This window comes from Rousettus aegyptiacus, unplaced genomic scaffold (genome assembly GCF_014176215.1).
Source record: "Rousettus aegyptiacus isolate mRouAeg1 unplaced genomic scaffold, mRouAeg1.p scaffold_m13_p_4, whole genome shotgun sequence".
NCBI lineage: Eukaryota > Metazoa > Chordata > Mammalia > Chiroptera > Pteropodidae > Rousettus > Rousettus aegyptiacus.
The window spans coordinates 42403254-42422134 of NW_023416307.1; the positions used below are offsets into that span (position 1 = coordinate 42403254).

At 45.3% G+C, this 18881-nt stretch overlaps 1 protein-coding gene across 5 annotated transcripts in view; it reads right to left on the reverse strand.

Annotated features, from left to right (window-relative positions):
* The window catches only part of DGKG (diacylglycerol kinase gamma), a 186233-nt gene that overhangs the window by 84684 nt on the left and 82668 nt on the right, over positions 1 to 18881 (reverse strand). For all 5 annotated transcript variants that reach the window (XR_001598790.2, XM_016159730.2, XM_016159733.2 and 2 more), the window contains 3 exons: positions 14728 to 14817; positions 12528 to 12688; positions 5327 to 5391 (listed from right to left, as the gene is read on the reverse strand). Coding sequence is in view for 4 of the 5 variants with exons in the window: in XM_016159730.2 (XP_016015216.2) it covers positions 5327 to 5391; positions 12528 to 12688; positions 14728 to 14817 (316 nt within the window). In the remaining variant the exon portion in view is untranslated. The remainder of the gene's footprint in view (positions 1 to 5326; positions 5392 to 12527; positions 12689 to 14727; positions 14818 to 18881) is intronic.

Genomic DNA, 18881 nt, shown 5'->3' on the forward strand with positions numbered 1-18881 from the left:
TGTCAATGTTTTATTGGCAGTCTAAGGCCATGCTTTCCTCATGCTTGTCATTCAACAAAATTCAACAACAAATATTTATTGAGAACCTCCAATGTGTCACATTATCTCATTAAATACTTATAACAACCCTGCAAGATTTTCAGGGGAGGAAGCAAAGGATTAAAGAGATTAAGTAACTTGCCCAAGGTCACACAACTAGTAAGTGGCAGAGCCAAGTTTTGATGCTAACTTAGACCAGACCCTGGTGCCTAAGTGCTTAGTTATTTGCAAGCTGTATTTCTAACGTCTTAAGGACTCAGGCTACATTAGGGCTTGTGGGGAACCCCTCAACAGCTACTCCACAGCCCTGGCTCCAAGAAAGCTAACACTCCAGAGCCTATCAATTACCCAAGGGCTTTTGGAAAACGTGGTCAGCTTCTGGTAGGAATAAAGAACTGTTTCGGTCCCTTTGAAGATCCTAACAGGAAATACCTTGCTTCGGCCTAAACTGCTGAGGGACAGATTCAAGTGGATGACACTCAACGGGTTTGTAATAACACATTCTCCAAGTGCTCTGAGTTTCTGACCAACAACAACAAAATTCTATAGTTAGACTTCTCTTTCTGGACACTCACTCACAGTGATATTGGAATTAGGTAGCTCTATGTATATATTCCACATATGAGAAAATCTTCATGGAGAGTTAGTGCAGAAACTTCATGGAGGGCTGGCCTTGGGTATCTGGAAGACTAGTGGTACACTCTCAGCTCCCCCTGAGAATACCGACTACTGCCTGTTTGAGTGGCTGATATCTTCTCTCTCCTACCTGAAGCAAATCCTCTTTCCTCCATTCTTTCACCTTCATTGCAAACACCCCACTCTATGAGCTCTGGCAAATGTATCTCTTTTATTAATTCCTCTTGCCTTGCCAAGGCCAGCTCACAAGTGTGAGATTTGTATAGTTTCACAGGGCCCCACCCTTAGAAGGACCCTATGCTTGGTTTAATGCTCTGCTGTCACTGACTTGAAAATCTTAATAATTTTGGAAGGAAGGGCCTTGCATTTTGCACTGGCCCATACAAATCATGTAATTGGTCCTGCTCCTTGCCGTGGACATTGAGATGGGGAGAAGGGTCGTGGCACACAAGTTAAGAGTGGGCGGTTTACCTCTTGCTCTGCTTTAGAATGAAGCAGGCATTTTCCCACAGAGACAATTCGTAATGATGGATGAAGTGCTAAGAGCTCCACTCTTTAGCCTCATTTTTTTTCATCTCTGAAATGGGGACAGTAGCATTTACCCTTGCATGTTATTGTGAGCCTTGAGTGAGATCTTGTATAATAAGTATCCATCAGAGTGTTTGATACGTAGCGGATGTTTGCTGAATGAAATCCATGGGAGAGAGCAGGTGCAGTAAACAGAGTTTGAACTCTGACACTAGGAGCTAGGTTAGAATCATATCAGACTCATGTGGTGATCATTTCACAATATATACAAATATTGAATCACTGTTGTACACCTGTAACTAATATAATGTTACATGTCAATTATATTTCAATTAAAAAAAGAATTGTATCAGCTCTGCTACTTAAAAAGTTGTATGCCCTCAGTTAGACGACTTGACTTCTATCTAGCCTTTGCTCCTTTATCTGTAAAATGGAAATGCTAACATTTACCCTGGACGGTTGTTTTGGGATTTAAATTATCAAATATATTTAAAGAATCTAGTTTATTGCAAGGTATTAATAGGAGCTCAAAAAAATAACAGTGCTGAGTTTAGTTCCCTTATAACTCTATTTCTATACTCTAAACAATTCATTTACAAGTGATGTTTGGGATAAAACCATTAATAAGTGTCTTATATTATACAACATCCTGTGTACTGTATTATCTACTAAATAAACCTGTATGTGAAAAAATTTTCTAAAAAATTTGAAGATTATTTCTCATTCTCTGCTAGTCTATGAATTACTTGAAGGCAGGAACCATGTCTTGCTTACCCTTGTAGCCTAGAACACTTTCTAACATGTTAGAATCTCAGTTGAATTAAATCTCTCTTCTGTTGTTTGTGTCAACAATGAGATGATAATTTTTCATAACATTCCTAAATTAGCAATTAATAATTAGTCTGTCAAGGATTAGAAAGTAGAATGTATCAAAAATAGCCCCGTTTCTGCCATTAAAAGCCTTTTTTCCCGCTTGACTATCGCACTAGGCTCATCCTCCTGCATCGTGGGGTCTGGTTCTTGCACCATTAACAAAACAATTCCACCAGGGAACATAATTTAATTTTGTGCAACCAATCTCCTTCCTTGGCAACAGCCTGTATAGAGAGACATTCCTGAAACATCAACATCTGAGTCATAGTTTGATGCCTCTGAGGATTCAAAGAGAACTCATAACTATGACCTTTAACCATTTGAGGGTCATGGGTCCTGTCAGAAACCTTCTGATAGTTATGGACATTCTTTCCAGAAAAACATATCGAATATCTTACATACAATAAAAAGGTGTTTGCAGAGCTCCTGCAGCCCTGTGCCTCAGGTTAAGAGTTCTTGTTGGAATAGCCCTGAAAATTCAGTGAGCCAAGCCAAAGATTCAAGCTTCCAGATAAATTTGAGCCTCGACTAGTCACACTCCCTTGTTCAAAAGAAAAGAAAATAAAACTGTCACAACTCCCTAGATTTAACTTCAGGGTTATCCCTGAGGGCCCTGTCCCAGGCATTAAACAGTAAAGGCCTCCAGACAAGCAGTGCATACTCTTTGGAAAACCTGAATTCAGCCGAGTAAAACAAAGCCTTGTTTGATAATATCGTTTACATTTCCAAATCCCCAGTATCAAGCTTTCTTCCTATCCCTTGTGGCCCTTCCTAAGTTTAGCGGCTGGTGTAATGGGGTAACCATGGTAACAACCACCTGCCTATTTAAAACCATCTCCAAAGCTAAATAAGGAAGCCTGGAGAAAATGGCTGCTTGCCTGCCTCTCAGTGGACAAATTGGGCGCTCCTGGGTATTTTCAACATGAGCAAACAGGCAGGGTAGAAGCAGCATGGATTCAAAATTCTTAGTAGGAAGTGTTTTGGGACCTGGTGAAACGGGGCCTACCTCTAAGCCACTGTGTCTTCATTTACTAGCAAGCACATGGATTTACATGCAAATCCCCACGCTTGTCATTCTAGGTGACCACACTACCTTGACCGGAATCAGGTGAAGGGTGAGGCAGACACCTAACTACAAAAAGTAGTCTCGTTAATGGGAACTGGGAAGTAGGAAGGAAAAGCAGTCATTTGGAGCAAAGTAAATTTGTTTAAACTTTTCACTGTAATGCACGATTACAACTTCTTTTCTGACAGAGGTATCTTTCTAATGGTACTCGATTATGTAGATGATTGATGATTGCTCTATTTATGTCATATTTTGACCTATGGATTTTTGGAATATAGAGAAATTTCTCCATCTGTCTGTCTCCTTGCTTTCTACCAGCTACAGCGGTTTTGCTTTTTTTTTTTTTGTGCCAAGAGACCACGTAACTGACCACACTACACAGCTTGCTCTTCCCCAAGCATGCTGCATTCTTGCACTTCTTAGTATCTTTTTGTATATTTGGTTCCTTCTCCTTGGGTTGCCCTTCACTTTTTGTTGACCTGGAAAATATGTACTTGTTTTCTGTGTCTTGGTTTGGGCATCTGTCGTTGGAAAGCCCACCACATCAAGTTCCATGCCTTTGCTTTGTGTTCCCACAGCGGGAACACACTTCACGCAAATCACCACACATATTTGCTTTCTAGTCTGTCTCCACTACTGGACTGAGAGCCCCCCAACACATGGCTATTCAAAACAGCTATGGAGCAGTGCCTGGAACCTAGTATGTTTTCAAAAGATACATTCATTCAAAAGATGAATGAATGAACAGAACCTCCTGGATTTCACAAGCATATGGCATCTTAACAAGCATGTGTGCATGAGTATGTATAAAGGTACCTGTGTGAAAAGAGGACCGTGAAAGTCTGGAATGGATGGAAGAGTACTTTTTTTTTTTTTTTTTTTACGTGACTTTGTGTATATATGAGAGTGAAGAAGCTTGTGAGAAGGCATCAATTGATTTGTAAGTTTGTTACTATAGTAGGAACAGAGGCTAGAAATATATGTTAATAATTTTTCGTGAGTGTGCAAGATCTGTGTGTGTGTGAAACAGAAGAGGCTGTGACAGAATGCACACCCTAAGAAAATTAGTTCAGCTACTATTAGATCCCATAGTTCACTTTTCCTGACGCTGAAGTAGTTTCATTAGGTTCAGTTTCTGATTCCTAAAAATACTTTCTTCTTCCTGGCCAACCTCCCAGCCTGTGGGATCAGGGGAAAGGAGTAGGAATAAAAATGTGGAGCTTTTCAGGAGTTGGGTTTTAAATGAATGTCTTTAGATAACACCAGACTTCTGCTTTAAAGAAACTACTGCAGGCTATAGTCAAGCCCCTGGAGCTCAGGGCAAGTCCTTCTTCCCCACCTGCCTGAGGGTAGAGTGGAACCCAGTGGTCATCTTGAAATGGTGCAACAAACAGGAAAGAGAAAGGATGAAAATTAACAACGGAGAAGGAAAAAAGAAGGGAGAAAGGCGATTTAATCCCGGGAGTAGCTATATGCCAGTCACAACTCACTTCTCGCAAATTCCCTTCCACCAGCAAGAAGGGGTTGGCTTTATTTGCAAATGATCTGGTATTCTCTCTCTTATCATTTTTGTACCTAATATCCAGACTTCACACCGAGTGCAGAGGCTAAGGCTGGAAATCTGGTGGGCTCAGGGTCTCGCCGGCTCCGCACCGGCCTCCCTCTGCTGCCCTCTGCTGCCCTCTGCTGTCCCAAGGGGCGGAGGCGACGCCCTCTTGGCCGTTAGGGCCCTGGCCCAGGAGCTACCGCCTCCTCTCCTTTGAGATCCATAGAAGCTGAGGCCCCTGCCACCCTGGCTGCCCCTCTCCCCAGAGGGATCGCCGGGGTTGGGGGTCAGGGAGCAGGGACGTTTTGAGAAAGCTGCCGAGCCCCGGGAGGGGTTCCAGTTAGCTAAGAGCAGACCCTTACTCCACACGGCGAGCGCATCACTCCCTTCTTCCCGCCCCCAGCTTCTTCCCTCTGCATATCAGCCTCTGGGAGGAGGCAAGAGGCCTGGCTGCGGCAGGTTCCTGACATCTTGGAAATGGAAGCCCTCCTTCAGGCAACGTGGCAGGAAAGCGAAGTCCCTGGGCGGCGGGGCCAAGAACACTCGGGTGAGAGCAAGTGGGGGCCTCGGACTGGCGTGAGGCGCGGGGGAGGGGCTACGGCAGTGCAGCAGGGGCTGAGGCTGCACGACCCTCTTACCTGCTGTTGAATTTTTCAGGGTGTTTCTCTCTCATCACGTGGAATCTGTGTGCAATGGAAGCATCCTGAAAGAGAAAGAGACAAGAGAGCAGACCCCTGGTTAGTGGTCATGACCCTGCGATGTGAAAGAAGGGAAGCCCACACTCTCACGATCCCCCAAACCCTGAGGGCCCATCTCACAGGGAAGAACACCAGGTCCAAAGTTAAGGGCTGCTGCCACTCTGCTTGAAGAGCCTATGCCAGTTAACTCCTTGCAATATTCCCCCTCTACCCTGCCATAGTGCAGGGCGAGTGGAGTGGAGGGTGTCTGGGTCTGTGAGCAGAGAGAATGCTGAAGACTTTGTGTGTGTGTGGTGTGTGTATGCGTGTGTGTGTGGGGGGGGGGATGTTAATGTGAGCCCCTGGAAATGCCTTGCCATATTAACTCTTTTTAAAAAATACTTTCGTATTTTGGAATATAAGTCTCACAAGAAGTTGCAAAAATAATACGGTGAGTTCCTGTGTCCCTTTCACCCAGCTTCCCCCAGTGATAGCACCTTACATAACTATAGAACATCGTCAAAAGCAGAAAACTGACATTGGTAGGTGCCCTTATATATTAACTCTTAATCATCCACAATAGTAAAAATAATTGGTAGCATTAGATAACACACGTAGTAGATACCAAAACATATATTTACACTTCTGGCTTCTGCTCCTTGATCATTCCATGGACATGATTCTCTCCAAGGTCAATAAGAGTCTCATTACCAAATTCTGTTGACACTTTGCTGTCCTTCCATTAGCACATCCCTTTGCTGTACTCTTGGCCACCTGCTTCTTAGAACTCACAGTGAGAATAGATCCCATGACACTACGCTTCTGGGCTCTTATCTTTGGATCAGAACTTTTTAGCTCTGAGTCCAATCTGCAGCTTACACTCCATGTCACGGGCCATTCTGAGTTCTCATAGCTGTTACTAGCATCTAGATGCTGTGTCTTCACAGTATATATCTCTAGAACCACCCTTGAGCTTCAGACCTAAAACTGAACTCATCTTTCCTCTTGAAACCTGGTCGTCCGCCCTTATTAATGGTCTGATTTTCCAGCAGAACAACGTGAATGTCCCTTCACCTCTCAGGCCCCCTGCCAGCACTTCAGGAGCAGGTGGAAGACTTTAGAAATAAACAAACTAATTGGTATGGGGTGGCAGAGTGACAAAAGCAAGGGAACTGATTCAGATTTGTGCAGGGGAAAAAAGGTACAGAAACTTATTTACTGGAATATGTGGCTAAAAGAGAACTGAAATTCCATTCAGTGAATTTTTAGCTAGTACATGTTAATTCCTTTTCTTGATATGGAAACTACAAAAATTTTTTTCTAATTTTTTTTTTTAACGTCAGAAGATATAGTGCAGTGAAGAAGCATTTTTTTTTGAGCATGTGCTGTGTGTGGTGTGTAAAATATAAGCTAATGGTGGGGACAAAAATCCAAAAGCAAGTTAAAGAGCAAAGAGGAGCTTCTGCAATTATTTTGTGGTTGGCAAACACTCCTTGCTGAAATCATGTCTTGGGAATTTAACATTTAAACTCTAGCTATTGCTTAATTTTTTAGTTTTTAGTTTAAGACACATGCAGAGTTGAAGGTCTTGGTCAGGCACCCCTGTGGACACACGGTGGGAAATGTGCGAACCCCCCGGGAGGCCTCCGTCCCCCAGGCTTAGACAGACTGCACAGCTTCTCTGGGCAGCCGTACTTCGTGCTGCCAGACTGCGCCCACCTCCCTCTCTCTGAGCAAGTTTCAGTGAACACTCTGAATAACATTCATGTGACATCTGTCAAGTGCTTCTCTAGAATTCAAGAAAACATTCCATCTACTTGGGTTCCTTCAAAGCACTAATTTTCTTCTGTCAGGAAAAAAAAAAAAAGAACGAAAGAAAGAAAAGAAAAGAAAAAAGCAATCACATGTTGCCTGGCACAATTTGTACTTGACTACCCCCGCTCCCAATGCTGCTGTGACTGGCTCCCGGCTTTTTTATCCTCTGGGATACGTGCACAGGCCCCCTCCTTCTATGTCAGTCCGATTATCCTTGGTTTTTTATAACTAGGTTCTGTAAAACTTCTTTTCACAAAGACCAGCCTTTGTAATATTATTAGTTAAGCATGTGGTTCATAATTTGACATTGCAATTCCTTGGTAAATGCACAAAGTAGTGAAGGAGAGTCCAGCAGTTCCTTTGCTATTCATGGGGAAATATGGTCAGAGCCTTGATCGTGTTTCCCCACCTGCGGATTAAACAGAATTAAGATTCGCCTTCACTCTTTGTTGAGCTTCTCTGTGTCAGGTACTGAGCTGAGTGTACTTACTTTCGGTAGTGATGTCATTTAAATTTTGGAAACCAGCGCTACCTACAATAGTTCTTGGTAATAATTACAGCACAATGAGACTTCTGTTCTGAAGAGAGTGGGGTGTGGATGGGAAACTCGAACCTGTGGAAGTGATGATGGCATTTCAGACAGCCTCGCTTTCTGGGGTCCTCTCTCTGAGGTGTGTGGTGAAGAGGAGATGACAGCGGTGTGGCCATGCAGCTACTCCTTCCTGAACTAAAACTTTAAGAGCACAGTTGGGTAAAAGACTTTTGTGCCCTTTTCAAATATAAGCAGCAGTCATTTGGATGTCGAGATAGCGAGATGCCGAGGCCAGTGATGTTCAGTAGAAATACGTTAAAAGATTTCTAGCAGCCACATTAAAAAAGTGAAAGGAGAGGAAATTAAATTTAATAATATATTTAATTAACAGATGTTATCCTTACAACATGTGATTAGTACGTAAATTATAGGGATATTTTAAATTCTTTTCTCCATACCACATTTTTGAAATTTAGTGTGTATTTTACACTTCACCACATCTCTCAGTTTAGACTAGCCCCACTTTAGGTACACGATAGCCACACGTGGCTAATGGCTACAATATTGGACAATGCAGGTCTAAGTCGCTTTAGCAACTTATGGAGATAAAAAGACAGAGAGGAGACGATAAGACAGAATATTTGAAATTTGAATTGTTCTGAAGAATTATGGCGTAAAAAAGAGTGTAGACCTCTTGTTCAAGACACCTTTCAGTGGGTCCTATTGTTTTAGTAGCTTTACGGCTCTTGTAGGTGAGAGACAAAAACCTGAGGCTGAGGGAATCCAAAGGTTGCAGTGAAAAGGTTGTGCTTGCGTGTGTGCGTGCGCACACACACACACACACACACACAGACACACACTCCCTAATTGGTAGGAGGCATATAATTGTGGAAACTTGGCTGGTGAAGTCTGATAAGTACAGTCTGTAAGGTGGAAAATGGTGTGTGGGTTAGTGTGATGGCTGTGGCCTCTTCTTGGCCCCTGGGTTCCCTTAGCATCAGAAATAGATTTCATTGAATCAAGGGATTAGCTGTTCACTCATCCTGTTAAGGCTCAGTGAAAGCAGAGCCTTTGAGGCATTCAGAGTTACACATACCCGGAATTATTTTGCAGTCTCAAACTTCCTGTCACTGATACCTGGCCATCCTGACATTTCTGCAAATCCAAAAATAAAGAGCAGAGACGAGAAGGCCAGAGAAGTCAGAGGAAGTAGCATCCTGAATGACTGTTTAAAATCTCCTGCCAATGGATGTTATCAGAGGATGAGAAGGCCAACTATCTCAACTCTTCACTGAGGGGAACTGGCATGCATGTGGGTGATAGGAAGGTGGTGACAAGGAGGCCATAGTTACTCCCTGGTTGGGCCAGGAGCCTTTGTTTTGTTTATTAAATGAGTTCTGTCGTTCACAATGGGATGGAGTGAATAGTCAGGGCAAATTCTATACCACCTAGGGGCACCACAGCAGCAGTCATTGTCATCACCTTTGCAAATGCAAGGCAGCAGACATTTGATATCAAAAGATATTCCAGGTCCTTCAAAAGAGGCAAAGACTTTGGAAGGCTCCTTTTGCCAAAGGAAACAGACTGTAATCATCATAAGGAAGTAAAACCTTGGGTTGGTTTACATACCTACTTCTCCTCTTACAAGTTTGGGAAGTCAAACAGGGAGCAAGAGCTTCTGCAAATGTCAGCCCCAGATTCTGTTAGGGTTGTGTGTTGGTTACTTGTTTTCTCAAGAATTTTCCTTTCCAATTTTTAAAGAGTGAGCACACAAACCCTGCAAACATTTTATTGAGAGAAGGCTAAGGGCACACTGAGGAGGTAAAAACAGTCCTGGTCCCTCACTGCTTCGTAATAAAATATTAAACATGCATGAGCGAAAGGTGTATGAAAAAAATCATAAGGAAAGATACTGTGGAGTTCTTCATAATTTGAAAGATGAACAGACTAGATTATTATAAGTCAGCCCAGGGCAAATAAATGTCTTGACCGCTAAATGTGATGAAGAATCTATTTGTATGCATTTCCTTGGGGGACAATTAGTTGGTCTTTTTCCCTCCTCTCTCACTTATTTGCAAGAATGAATTAAAACCATGATCAGTCTTGACTCTTAGAATTAGGCTTGGTTATCTAGTTGAGGGGGGATTGTCTATTCCTCTTTACTGTGTTCATCCATTTGGTCAGCTAATACTAAGTGAGTTTTTTTTTTTTTTCTTTGTATATGGTACGGTGTAGAGATGGGGTATAGAGATGGTCAGGAATCGTGTTGATTTTGGCTGTCAGAGCTGGGTGTAGTAAGATGATAAGATTAAGGGCTGAAGACTCCGAAGGCAGCTGTGACTGTAACTTGCCTTCTGGAAGTTCCCAGACAGGTCACTCTGTACTGCTCAGCTCGTACTTCTGGCTGGTGGCTTATAGGTGCTGGTTTGTCCCCCTCTCTCTGTCTTTGTTCTCTTTCATCTATTTTAGTTCTGGTTTCTGCTCCTGTGAAGAATCACACTTCCTTGACCATTCTCTGCTCTAATGGGTTGTCTTCACTCACTAAAGACTTGGTCAGGACCATTTGCATAAAAATTATCTCAGAGGTCTGTTAAAAAAGCAAATTCCCAGACCAACTGAATGGGAATGCGAATCAGGATCTGTCAAAGGGGTAAAATTTGCATTTCTGACAAGGGGCGTAGGTGAGCCATCACACACTAAATTTGGAGTCTCCTCCATCCTGGGCACCCAACTGCTGCTGGAGCGGGTTGTGCAGAGGCTACAAGGCTCATGGCCCACACCTCAGTGGGCTCTGGAGCTCGACAGGAGTGCCTCTTGGCTTTACTACTCACCAGCTTGAACCTGTCTCTGTACCTACAGTTTCCTACAAAATGCAAAAGGATGATGACAATATCTACCAATAAGGAAACTGTGCTTAGTGTGCAGTAAGTACCCAATAAACGTTAGCAAGTTATACTCTAGTTACTATTGGCAAAAGACACAGAGTTTTTGCGCAGCTGTAATGATGGGAAGCTCATGCTCCAGAAGCCCCCTGAATGCCAGTGCTGTTAGCTGTGTCTGATTTGCAGGAGGCAAAGACTGTGTGTTCTCATGAAGGGAAATGGAGTCTGAGCAGGTGGTCCAAAAAGAAGCGGGGCCTTTGAGCCAAGAAAAGGAGGGAGGGGTCTGCTTAGTTCTCTGTAGGGGGAGCTGAAAGAGGCTTAGGGAAAGACAACTTTCCCAACTGAGAGCAGGGGACCTAGGAACATAGACCAGATTGGGCATAGGGACCCCTGAACTCACTCCTGGTCCAACACCTCCATCCTCTCAGAACCTATCATGGTCCGGCAATGCTCCTGTCTTCTCTTTCAGTAATAGAAAAAGAGCGCTGGATTAGAAGTCAGAAAACAAAGGCAAATCCCTTTATCTGTCTGTTTCCTCACCAATGAAATGGAGGTAATACTGCCCTTCAGTGTGGTCACAAAAATCAAGAAAACATCTGTAAATATGATAAACTTTAAATCCTGTAAATATAAGGTATTATTATCATTAATCCTTTCCTCTTCCATGGTTTCCTTTTAGTTTTACTAAAAAACAAAACCTTTTCTTTAAACCTGCTTTTCCCTCAATATACATCTTCTTTCTCTTTTTTAAACCACCAAAATTGTCAAAAAGGACACAGGTTGGGATGATTGAGGCATGCAGGCATCACACAGTCTAGGTCTGGAGGGACTCAAATGCATATGAAACTGGGCAGAATAATTCCCAGGACAGGGACACAGAGGAAAGAGCCTGGCTTCACAGTGTGCATATGCTATTTCTGCCCCTTGCTCATCCAGTATCCTGAGGCCTCACCTGTAAATGGTGATGGTGGGGACAATGATACCAACAGGATTGCTGTTGAGGACTAAAATACATAAAGTCCAGCATAGTGGAGAACACACGGTAGGAGCTAGTGTCCAGAGCTCTATTTATGGAAATGATTGATCCTTCCTCTTCACATCCCACCCCTAGCAGTTTGGGGAGCAGTGTCCACCCCATACTCCTTGGACGAGAAGCCAAGTTCAGGAAAACAAACTGAGCTGTACTAGATATGCTGGAGGCTAGGGAAAGAAAGAAAAACTTGGCACTATCCGTGTGTGTGTGTGTGTGTGTGTGTGTGTGTGTGTGTGTGTGTGTGTTGGGGGAGGAAGGACAAAACAAGCATATTAAACCAGTCCCTTCAATATAATGCAGAGAGTACATTGATGGGGTGAGCACAGAGGACTATGGGAGCACCAAGGAGGAACACAGAGCTCAGCGGGAGGGGCCAGTCAGGGGAGGTGCCCCAGAGGATTATGAGCACTCAGAGTGTGGGGAACAGGTTTTGGATGAAGGGAGAAAACAGGAAAGAAAGAATCCTGGAACCAAGCCAGCCAAGCCACCTTGGGACCATGCGGTCCTCCCTGGAGGATCGGAATTCCCAACTCTGGAAGCTCATGTGAATCTCCTTCCTCCTGAACTCGCCGATTGGTTGTTTCTTGGTGCCGCTTTTCTTTAATGCTTCAAATTATCCAAAGGGTAAATAAGTCTTTTGTAAAATGTCCTGTCTTTTCTTGTGTTAGTTAAAATTATAAGGGGGAAGGAATTTCTTCTATATCAAAGGTGGGGCCTTGGTGGATTCAAGGCGTCCATGCCCAGGCCAGATGCAAGAATGCTTGGACCCAAGTGAAGGCTGGGGTCAGTGGAGAAGGGTAAAGCGTAGGGACCCAAAGAGGGACAATAAAGGACTAAAACCCTTCCTGCCCACCTGGGCATTTCTCTTTCATGCAGAAAGGTGAACCCTTGCCAACTCACCACGCCAATGGAGAAATAGTTGTTCATGATGTCGTATGGGACTTGGTCCCCATTCTCCACCTCCTCTCTAGGGATGACTTCCAGGTGCCAGCGGTCCAGCATCACCAAGGGGCTCTGCTCAATGTCCTTCAGGATTTTCGTCAGGCTGCCCCCTTCGTAACCTGTGGAGAATGGAATTGCATTTGTCCCAAAGTAGAAAACTAACTTGTTGCTGATGCACAGGGAACGGTCCATTCAGGGAACACTGTGGGCGTCTGTGATCAGGAAACTCCCCAGTGCGTCTGTTGGCCAGACACACTCAGGCTCCCTGAGCCACAGAGAAGGAGAGGACAATCCAGAGTAATCAGAGAGAAGGCTGGGGGAGATTTGAAAGTCAGAGTAGCAGGACTGGGGTGGGTGCTGGCCAAAGGTGGTTAGGCTGTGTAGCTGAAGCAAGCCCTAGAGAACTGGTGGGCTGGGTGGTTGGGAAGAACAAAAGATCTGTTTCTGGACTGTGTCATGTCAGAGATGAGCAGTATGGCAGGCAGAATTTTAAGATGGTCCTCATGAATCCTGCCCCCACCCCCAGTGTATACCCATTCAAAACCTGTAAATAAGATAGGATAGTCACCGTCATGATTAGGTACATTATATGTACAATAGACTTTAAGAAAGAGATTATCCTGGGTGGAGATGATCTAACTTGGGAGTTTCTCAGAAAGGACTGGGCTTTTCCTTAGGAAATCGATTCAAAGCTTGAGAGGACTTTGATGGAGGAAGGTTCTCTGTTACCAGCTTTAAAGATGGAGGAGGAATCTATCTGGCAAGGAATGTAGGAGGCCTTCAGCATCTGAGAGTGGTCACAGCTCATAACCAGCAAGGAAACACGGACTCAGTCCTACAACCACAAAAAACTGAATTTGGACAACAACCCAAACTTGCTTAGAAGCAAATTCTCCCAGAGCCTTCATGGAGGAGCACAGCCTGTCCGCTGTCCTAATTTCAGCCTATGAGGCCCTGAGCAGAGAACTCAGTCACCTTGTTCCAGGACTCCTGACCTACAGGACTGTGAGCTAATAAATGGATGTTTTAAGCCTCACGTTTATGATAATTTGTTAGATAGCAATAGAAAACTAACACAGAAAGTGAATTGTAAGCGATGAGAGGTTAATGGGAGAGACAGTTTTTTCTTTTAAATAACACTTCCACGTTTCTGCTTACAGGCAACCTTGAAGAGTATTTTCAAGTTGTCAGGGCTTTGGTCAGCAGCTTAGGGGATGCCCCACAAGATAACAGTGGTAGCAACTGTGTAGCCATCAGGCTACCTGGCAGCACAGGCTAGGTTTCCTACACAAAATTTCTGCCTATGCTTCTTAGGTGCCCAGAGCACGGGGCCACACTCTGCTTGTCCCTTTTGAGCAGAGGGCTCTTCCCTAGTCTCAGCGTGCAGCTGAGGACCCTGGTAGCTTTTCTCGTGTCTGCCAACTTCTTTCTAGGGCTGGCTACTGCTTGCTTTGCCCCTGCCCACCAAGCATGCACCGACCTCTGAACACTGACCACTGCCTGGCCTGGTCTTGAACTGCTCTCTGACTTGATCATCTTTCTGCAGTCCCACCCCAACTCTGCCTGCTAGATTGATCTGTCTGCTCCACATGCTAGCCTGAACTTCTCCACTCTCTGGAACATGCCCAATTCCACGGGGGCTGGTTGCAGTTTGCAAAGTTCTCCTTAGCTCCTGCTCATCGCTCTGTAAGCTTGTTACTCTGAGTTCCTCCTTAGGGGAATTTCAAAATGAGGGCCCATTGTCATGCATATCTGGATGCCTCTAAGAGCCAGCGATGTGGCTTTTCAGTCTGCATTCTGCATCCTAATTCAGAAGGAGAGCAGTAATTTGGAAAGAGGGAATTTTATGCAGAAACACCTGTATAAAATTCATCCCAGTAGAGAGCCCCTACTGGGATGAGCTCTGGGGAGGAGACAAAGGAACTCTATGACTCATTTTACTAGGAGAGGCTGGCTAGTTTCAGGATGACAGAAAATATAGTGAGGAGTGAGCATCGGCCTCAGTGTGGAATGGAGGACAGGGAAACAGTCATGGAGCCAATCTGACCCCAGAGTTGCTTATTACTCTGTGGAACGTGATCCCTAAAAAGGAAGTTCAGCCTCACTCTGTGGAGCATCCCTGTCGATTGGGAAGCTTACCACTGACAGGCAGACTCACCTCCTCCCCAGCGGAGACAGCGGGCCAGGTCATTTCCTGTTCCAAGAGGCAGGACAGCCACTGGTGGATGCTTTGCCAAGTTGGCCTTATCTACAACCCATGCAAAGGAAGAGAGAACCATATGCCATGGGGTTACTGAGTGTTTGAGTTATCTAGTTACCTCTGATCCGATGCTTGAACTCCTCCATAGAGATCTTTGTTTGAATACCTCCCATGATGGAGAACACACCACTTCCTAAAGCCATTTCTTCCATCTGCAGTGTGCAGACCACTACAAAGATTCTTTCATGTTGAGCAAAACCTGTATCGCTGTACCTTGTCCCTCTTTATCCTAATTTCATCCTAATTCTTTCCTTTGAGGTGACAGCACACACTTCAAAAAGATTTGTTTGAACAGTTTTAATCCTTAATGATTACCTGCACTTATTCCTCAGACCAACCCTGTAGAATATTACTAATCTTCTCATAGATGAAACTGAGGTTCAGAGAGGAAAAGTAATTCCAGAGTTATGATCCAAGTCCATGCCCCTTCATTCTTCAGTGACTAGGCAGGTGCATGGATAAAACAGGTAAGTCTGAGACATTAGGGAATGATGGGGCATTTGGAAAACCAAAGATGCCACAGCTAAAGTCATTCAGGTTCAAAAGTTTGAACATTGTGTCTGATAACGAAAACCTCCAGATGTCATTTAGCACCCAGATATCAGTTTGCCACTTCCACTACCTCCCAGATTTGCAAACACCCAGATTCCTAATCTTATTTCCTGTGCTGATTGTGAAGGAGCATCAGACTGAACTATTAGAGAAAGCACAACAGAATATATATGTTTCAGTCCGGCTGCCGATCTACAGTAACTGGGAAAGCTGAAGGAGGCATAGGCATCCATTGGGCTCCAGAGGGCGCCATGTACACAAACCTCGCTTCACCTGGTGCCTGTGGAAGGTGAGGCATGTGAGTGGGGAGTGCTGGGGCAGGAGTGTGTGTATGTGCAGGAATCAGCATCCTGCATGAGGCTCGTGCTAGGGCTGCCCCAGTGAAACGGGAATGAGCTCAGGCATGACCCAGAGCTGAGACGGAGGGTGGAGCAAAGCACTGGACTCAGTCATTGTTCCCAGAACCTATCGTCTGTGTTCATGCCTCCCTGCCTCTGCACATTCAGTTCTCTTTGGCCGGAAGGTCCTCGTTTCCTTAGGTCTGTTCCTTCTTCCAAAGTTCCCATCTCAGCAGGTCAACCATCCTCACAGTGTGGAGGCTAGAAAGCTGGTTGCCATCTTAAGTTTCTTATCTCCCTCACCCCTCATCCATGCATGCGTCAGTTTCTAGGTGCTTTCTCCTTAATAGATCTCCAAGCAATCTCTTCTCTCCATCCCCATGGAGACATCCATGTTCAGGTGTGATATGATTCCTTCCCACTGGTATTGCTGCAACTGCCTCCTCTCTGCTCTCTCAGCCTCCAGTTCCAGGCCTTCCAGTTGTCCACGCTTCCCCCAAAGCAGGCAATCCTTGAACCACAAGCCTGACCACATTAGTCCACTGCTTTCACACTGTCGTGGCTCCCATCACCCCTTAGAATGGCACACTAGGCGCTTCTTGGATCTGCCTTCCTCTCTAGCCCCATGCTTCTTACATCCTACTGCCCACCCAATATGTCAATCACACCTACGTGTTTTCAGTGCCTTAAATCACAAGCTTTGTGTTGCTCAGCTCATATTCTGCCTCTGGGAGGTCCTTCTTGTTGCCCTAGTCTGGACTAGGTGACTCTCTAGTGTTTTTTCAGCACCAGGGACGATCTCATCACACTGTCTTGTAATCGACTACCTGTTTGTCCCTTGAATGCACTGTAAGCTCCCTGGGGAACTATATCTCATTCAGCAGAGTATATCCAAATCTATTTACTGAAGTCCTACTATGTGCCAGATACTATGCTAGGTGCTCTGGCTTTAACAGCAGGTGAAAAAGCCATGGCTCAGGCTCTCATGGTACCTGTAGTCAAAAGGGAGAGACAGATATCAATAAGGTCTTCCTATAAATGAGGCATAGTTTAAAATTCATACTGAAGAGGAAAAGAGTATAGTTCTATAATGAGGTGATTGAAGCTAGGGCATACGTCAGGGAAGGCTCCCCTGAGGAAGCCACTTTGGCTGGGACCTGAAGTAGAAGCTGACTAATGGAAGACTGGCAGAATGTACCAGACGGGCAGGACAACTCGTGCAAAAGCCCTGTGTAAAAGGTTAAAGGGACTGGTACATTCAAGGGTCTGAGAGAGGGACTGGGTGGCTGAACTCCAGAGGGAGAAGGAGGGAAGTGTGAAACAAGGCTGGAAAGTGCTAGACCACCAAGGGCCTTGTAAATCGTTTGAGGAGTTTTGATTTTATCTTAAGAATAATGGGAAGCCACTGATAGACCTTACACACATCGCGAACCCACTGATACTCAGGGAAGACCGCTCTGGCATAGAGGGAGGACAGGTCAGAGAGGGGACCACAATGGGGTGGTAAAGAGCACTGAACAAGTGCCTCAATATTTCCTGAATGAATGAATGAATGAATGACCATTGCGCAGTCATTCCTTTTACTACTGATTTTTCTCTTTGGGCCACTAACCTGTGAAAAAGATCATCTCACATGACCTTCTTTCTTTCTGTTTTGAGCAGCTTCTATTACCTGTGTCCTCTGCAGATGAATTTTATAAAACTTTTCGCCAAAGTGCTCTTTCTCCTTCTCGGTGGACAAGGAGCAATGTGAACAGCTCCCACGGCTGCAGCCATCCACCCTCTGCTGATCGGCTTTTCCTTCCTCAGCTCCTGGAGCGCGCCCCCCTCCTCCCGCAAACAACTCCAGAGCCCCAGGTGACAGGAGAGTGTGGGTGGCTGCTTGGCAGGGCTGTGTCCATGGAAACCAAAGTTCCTGTGGGGGAGCAGAAGGCAGCACGTGGGCAGGTGCTGGTCCCACCCCTCCAGGCAGTCTGCTTAGGACCCCTGGAGGCCCAGCCTTCCCTGCCCTATTCAGGGTCTATCCTGGCCAGTCCTCGACTCTGCTCTTGCCCTCATCTCCCACATGCAGTCTGTCAGCAAACCCTGTTGGCTCCGCCTTCAAAAGATATTCAAAATCTAACCACTTCTCACAGCCTCCTCTGTCTCTGCTGCGGTCCAAGCCATGGTCACCTCTCAGCTGGATGACTGCAGGAGCCTCCAGACTGGTCGTCCTGCTTCCGCACTTTTCTCTTAATCTCCTCCTTTGCTCAAAACCATCCAGCGTCTCGAGACTTTCCCAGTATGAAAGCCACATTTAGGATAATATCCTGCATGTCCTGGTGACCTGGCCCTGCGCTATCTCCGCTTCATCCCCTGCCACTCTCCCCTCATGTGCTCCGGCACATTGTGCAGCCTTCCTGGGGCCTTCAGCAGCCCGGCCTGCTCCCACCCCAGGGCCTTTGTAGCTGCTCTTCCGTCTGCCTGAACTGCTCTTCCCTTAGCTATTTGCATAGCTCAACTCCCTCCAGGTCCCCTGACCACTAAGACTTAGATGGTACCCCTTACCCCCACCACTGAGCGCCCTCTGCCTCTTCCCTGCTATATTTTTTATATCCATTCTGACATATTATATGCTTTCCTTGTTTCTTTGTTTATTGCCTGTCTCTGTTCTCTAGAAGGGAAGCTCCATGAGGAAGGGGTTTTTGTCCGTTTGTTCATTGCTGCATCTCCATTGCCTCAAGGAGAGCTTGGCACAGGAGGTGCACAGGCGTTATTCGTGGAATGAATGACAGGGAGGTGGAAGCAGGGCTCCGAGTTCAGTCTCAGACCTTGATGATGGCTGTCCCCAGCTCTTCCCTTTCCTGTTCTTATGTTCCATGTTCCAGTGTTTATCTGGGTTCTCCAGAGTTCCATCTTGAAAATATTTCCATCCAAGAACTACAGAGTCAGTCTCTATCATTTACTGGGGGTGATGTGTCCAAGGACCCACAGATCCAGACAGAGCGAGACTAGAACCCAGACCCCCTGATTCACAGCCTGGGTTCTTCCTCCTCCCCCTTTGATCAAGGTGTATCGGATGCAGCCCAACGTTGCCTTTCTTTGTTTTGCACTGATGTGCACTTTCTAGATGAGATATCTGGGCTTGGGCTCCAAACGCTCATCTCAAGGTGATTTGCCCTG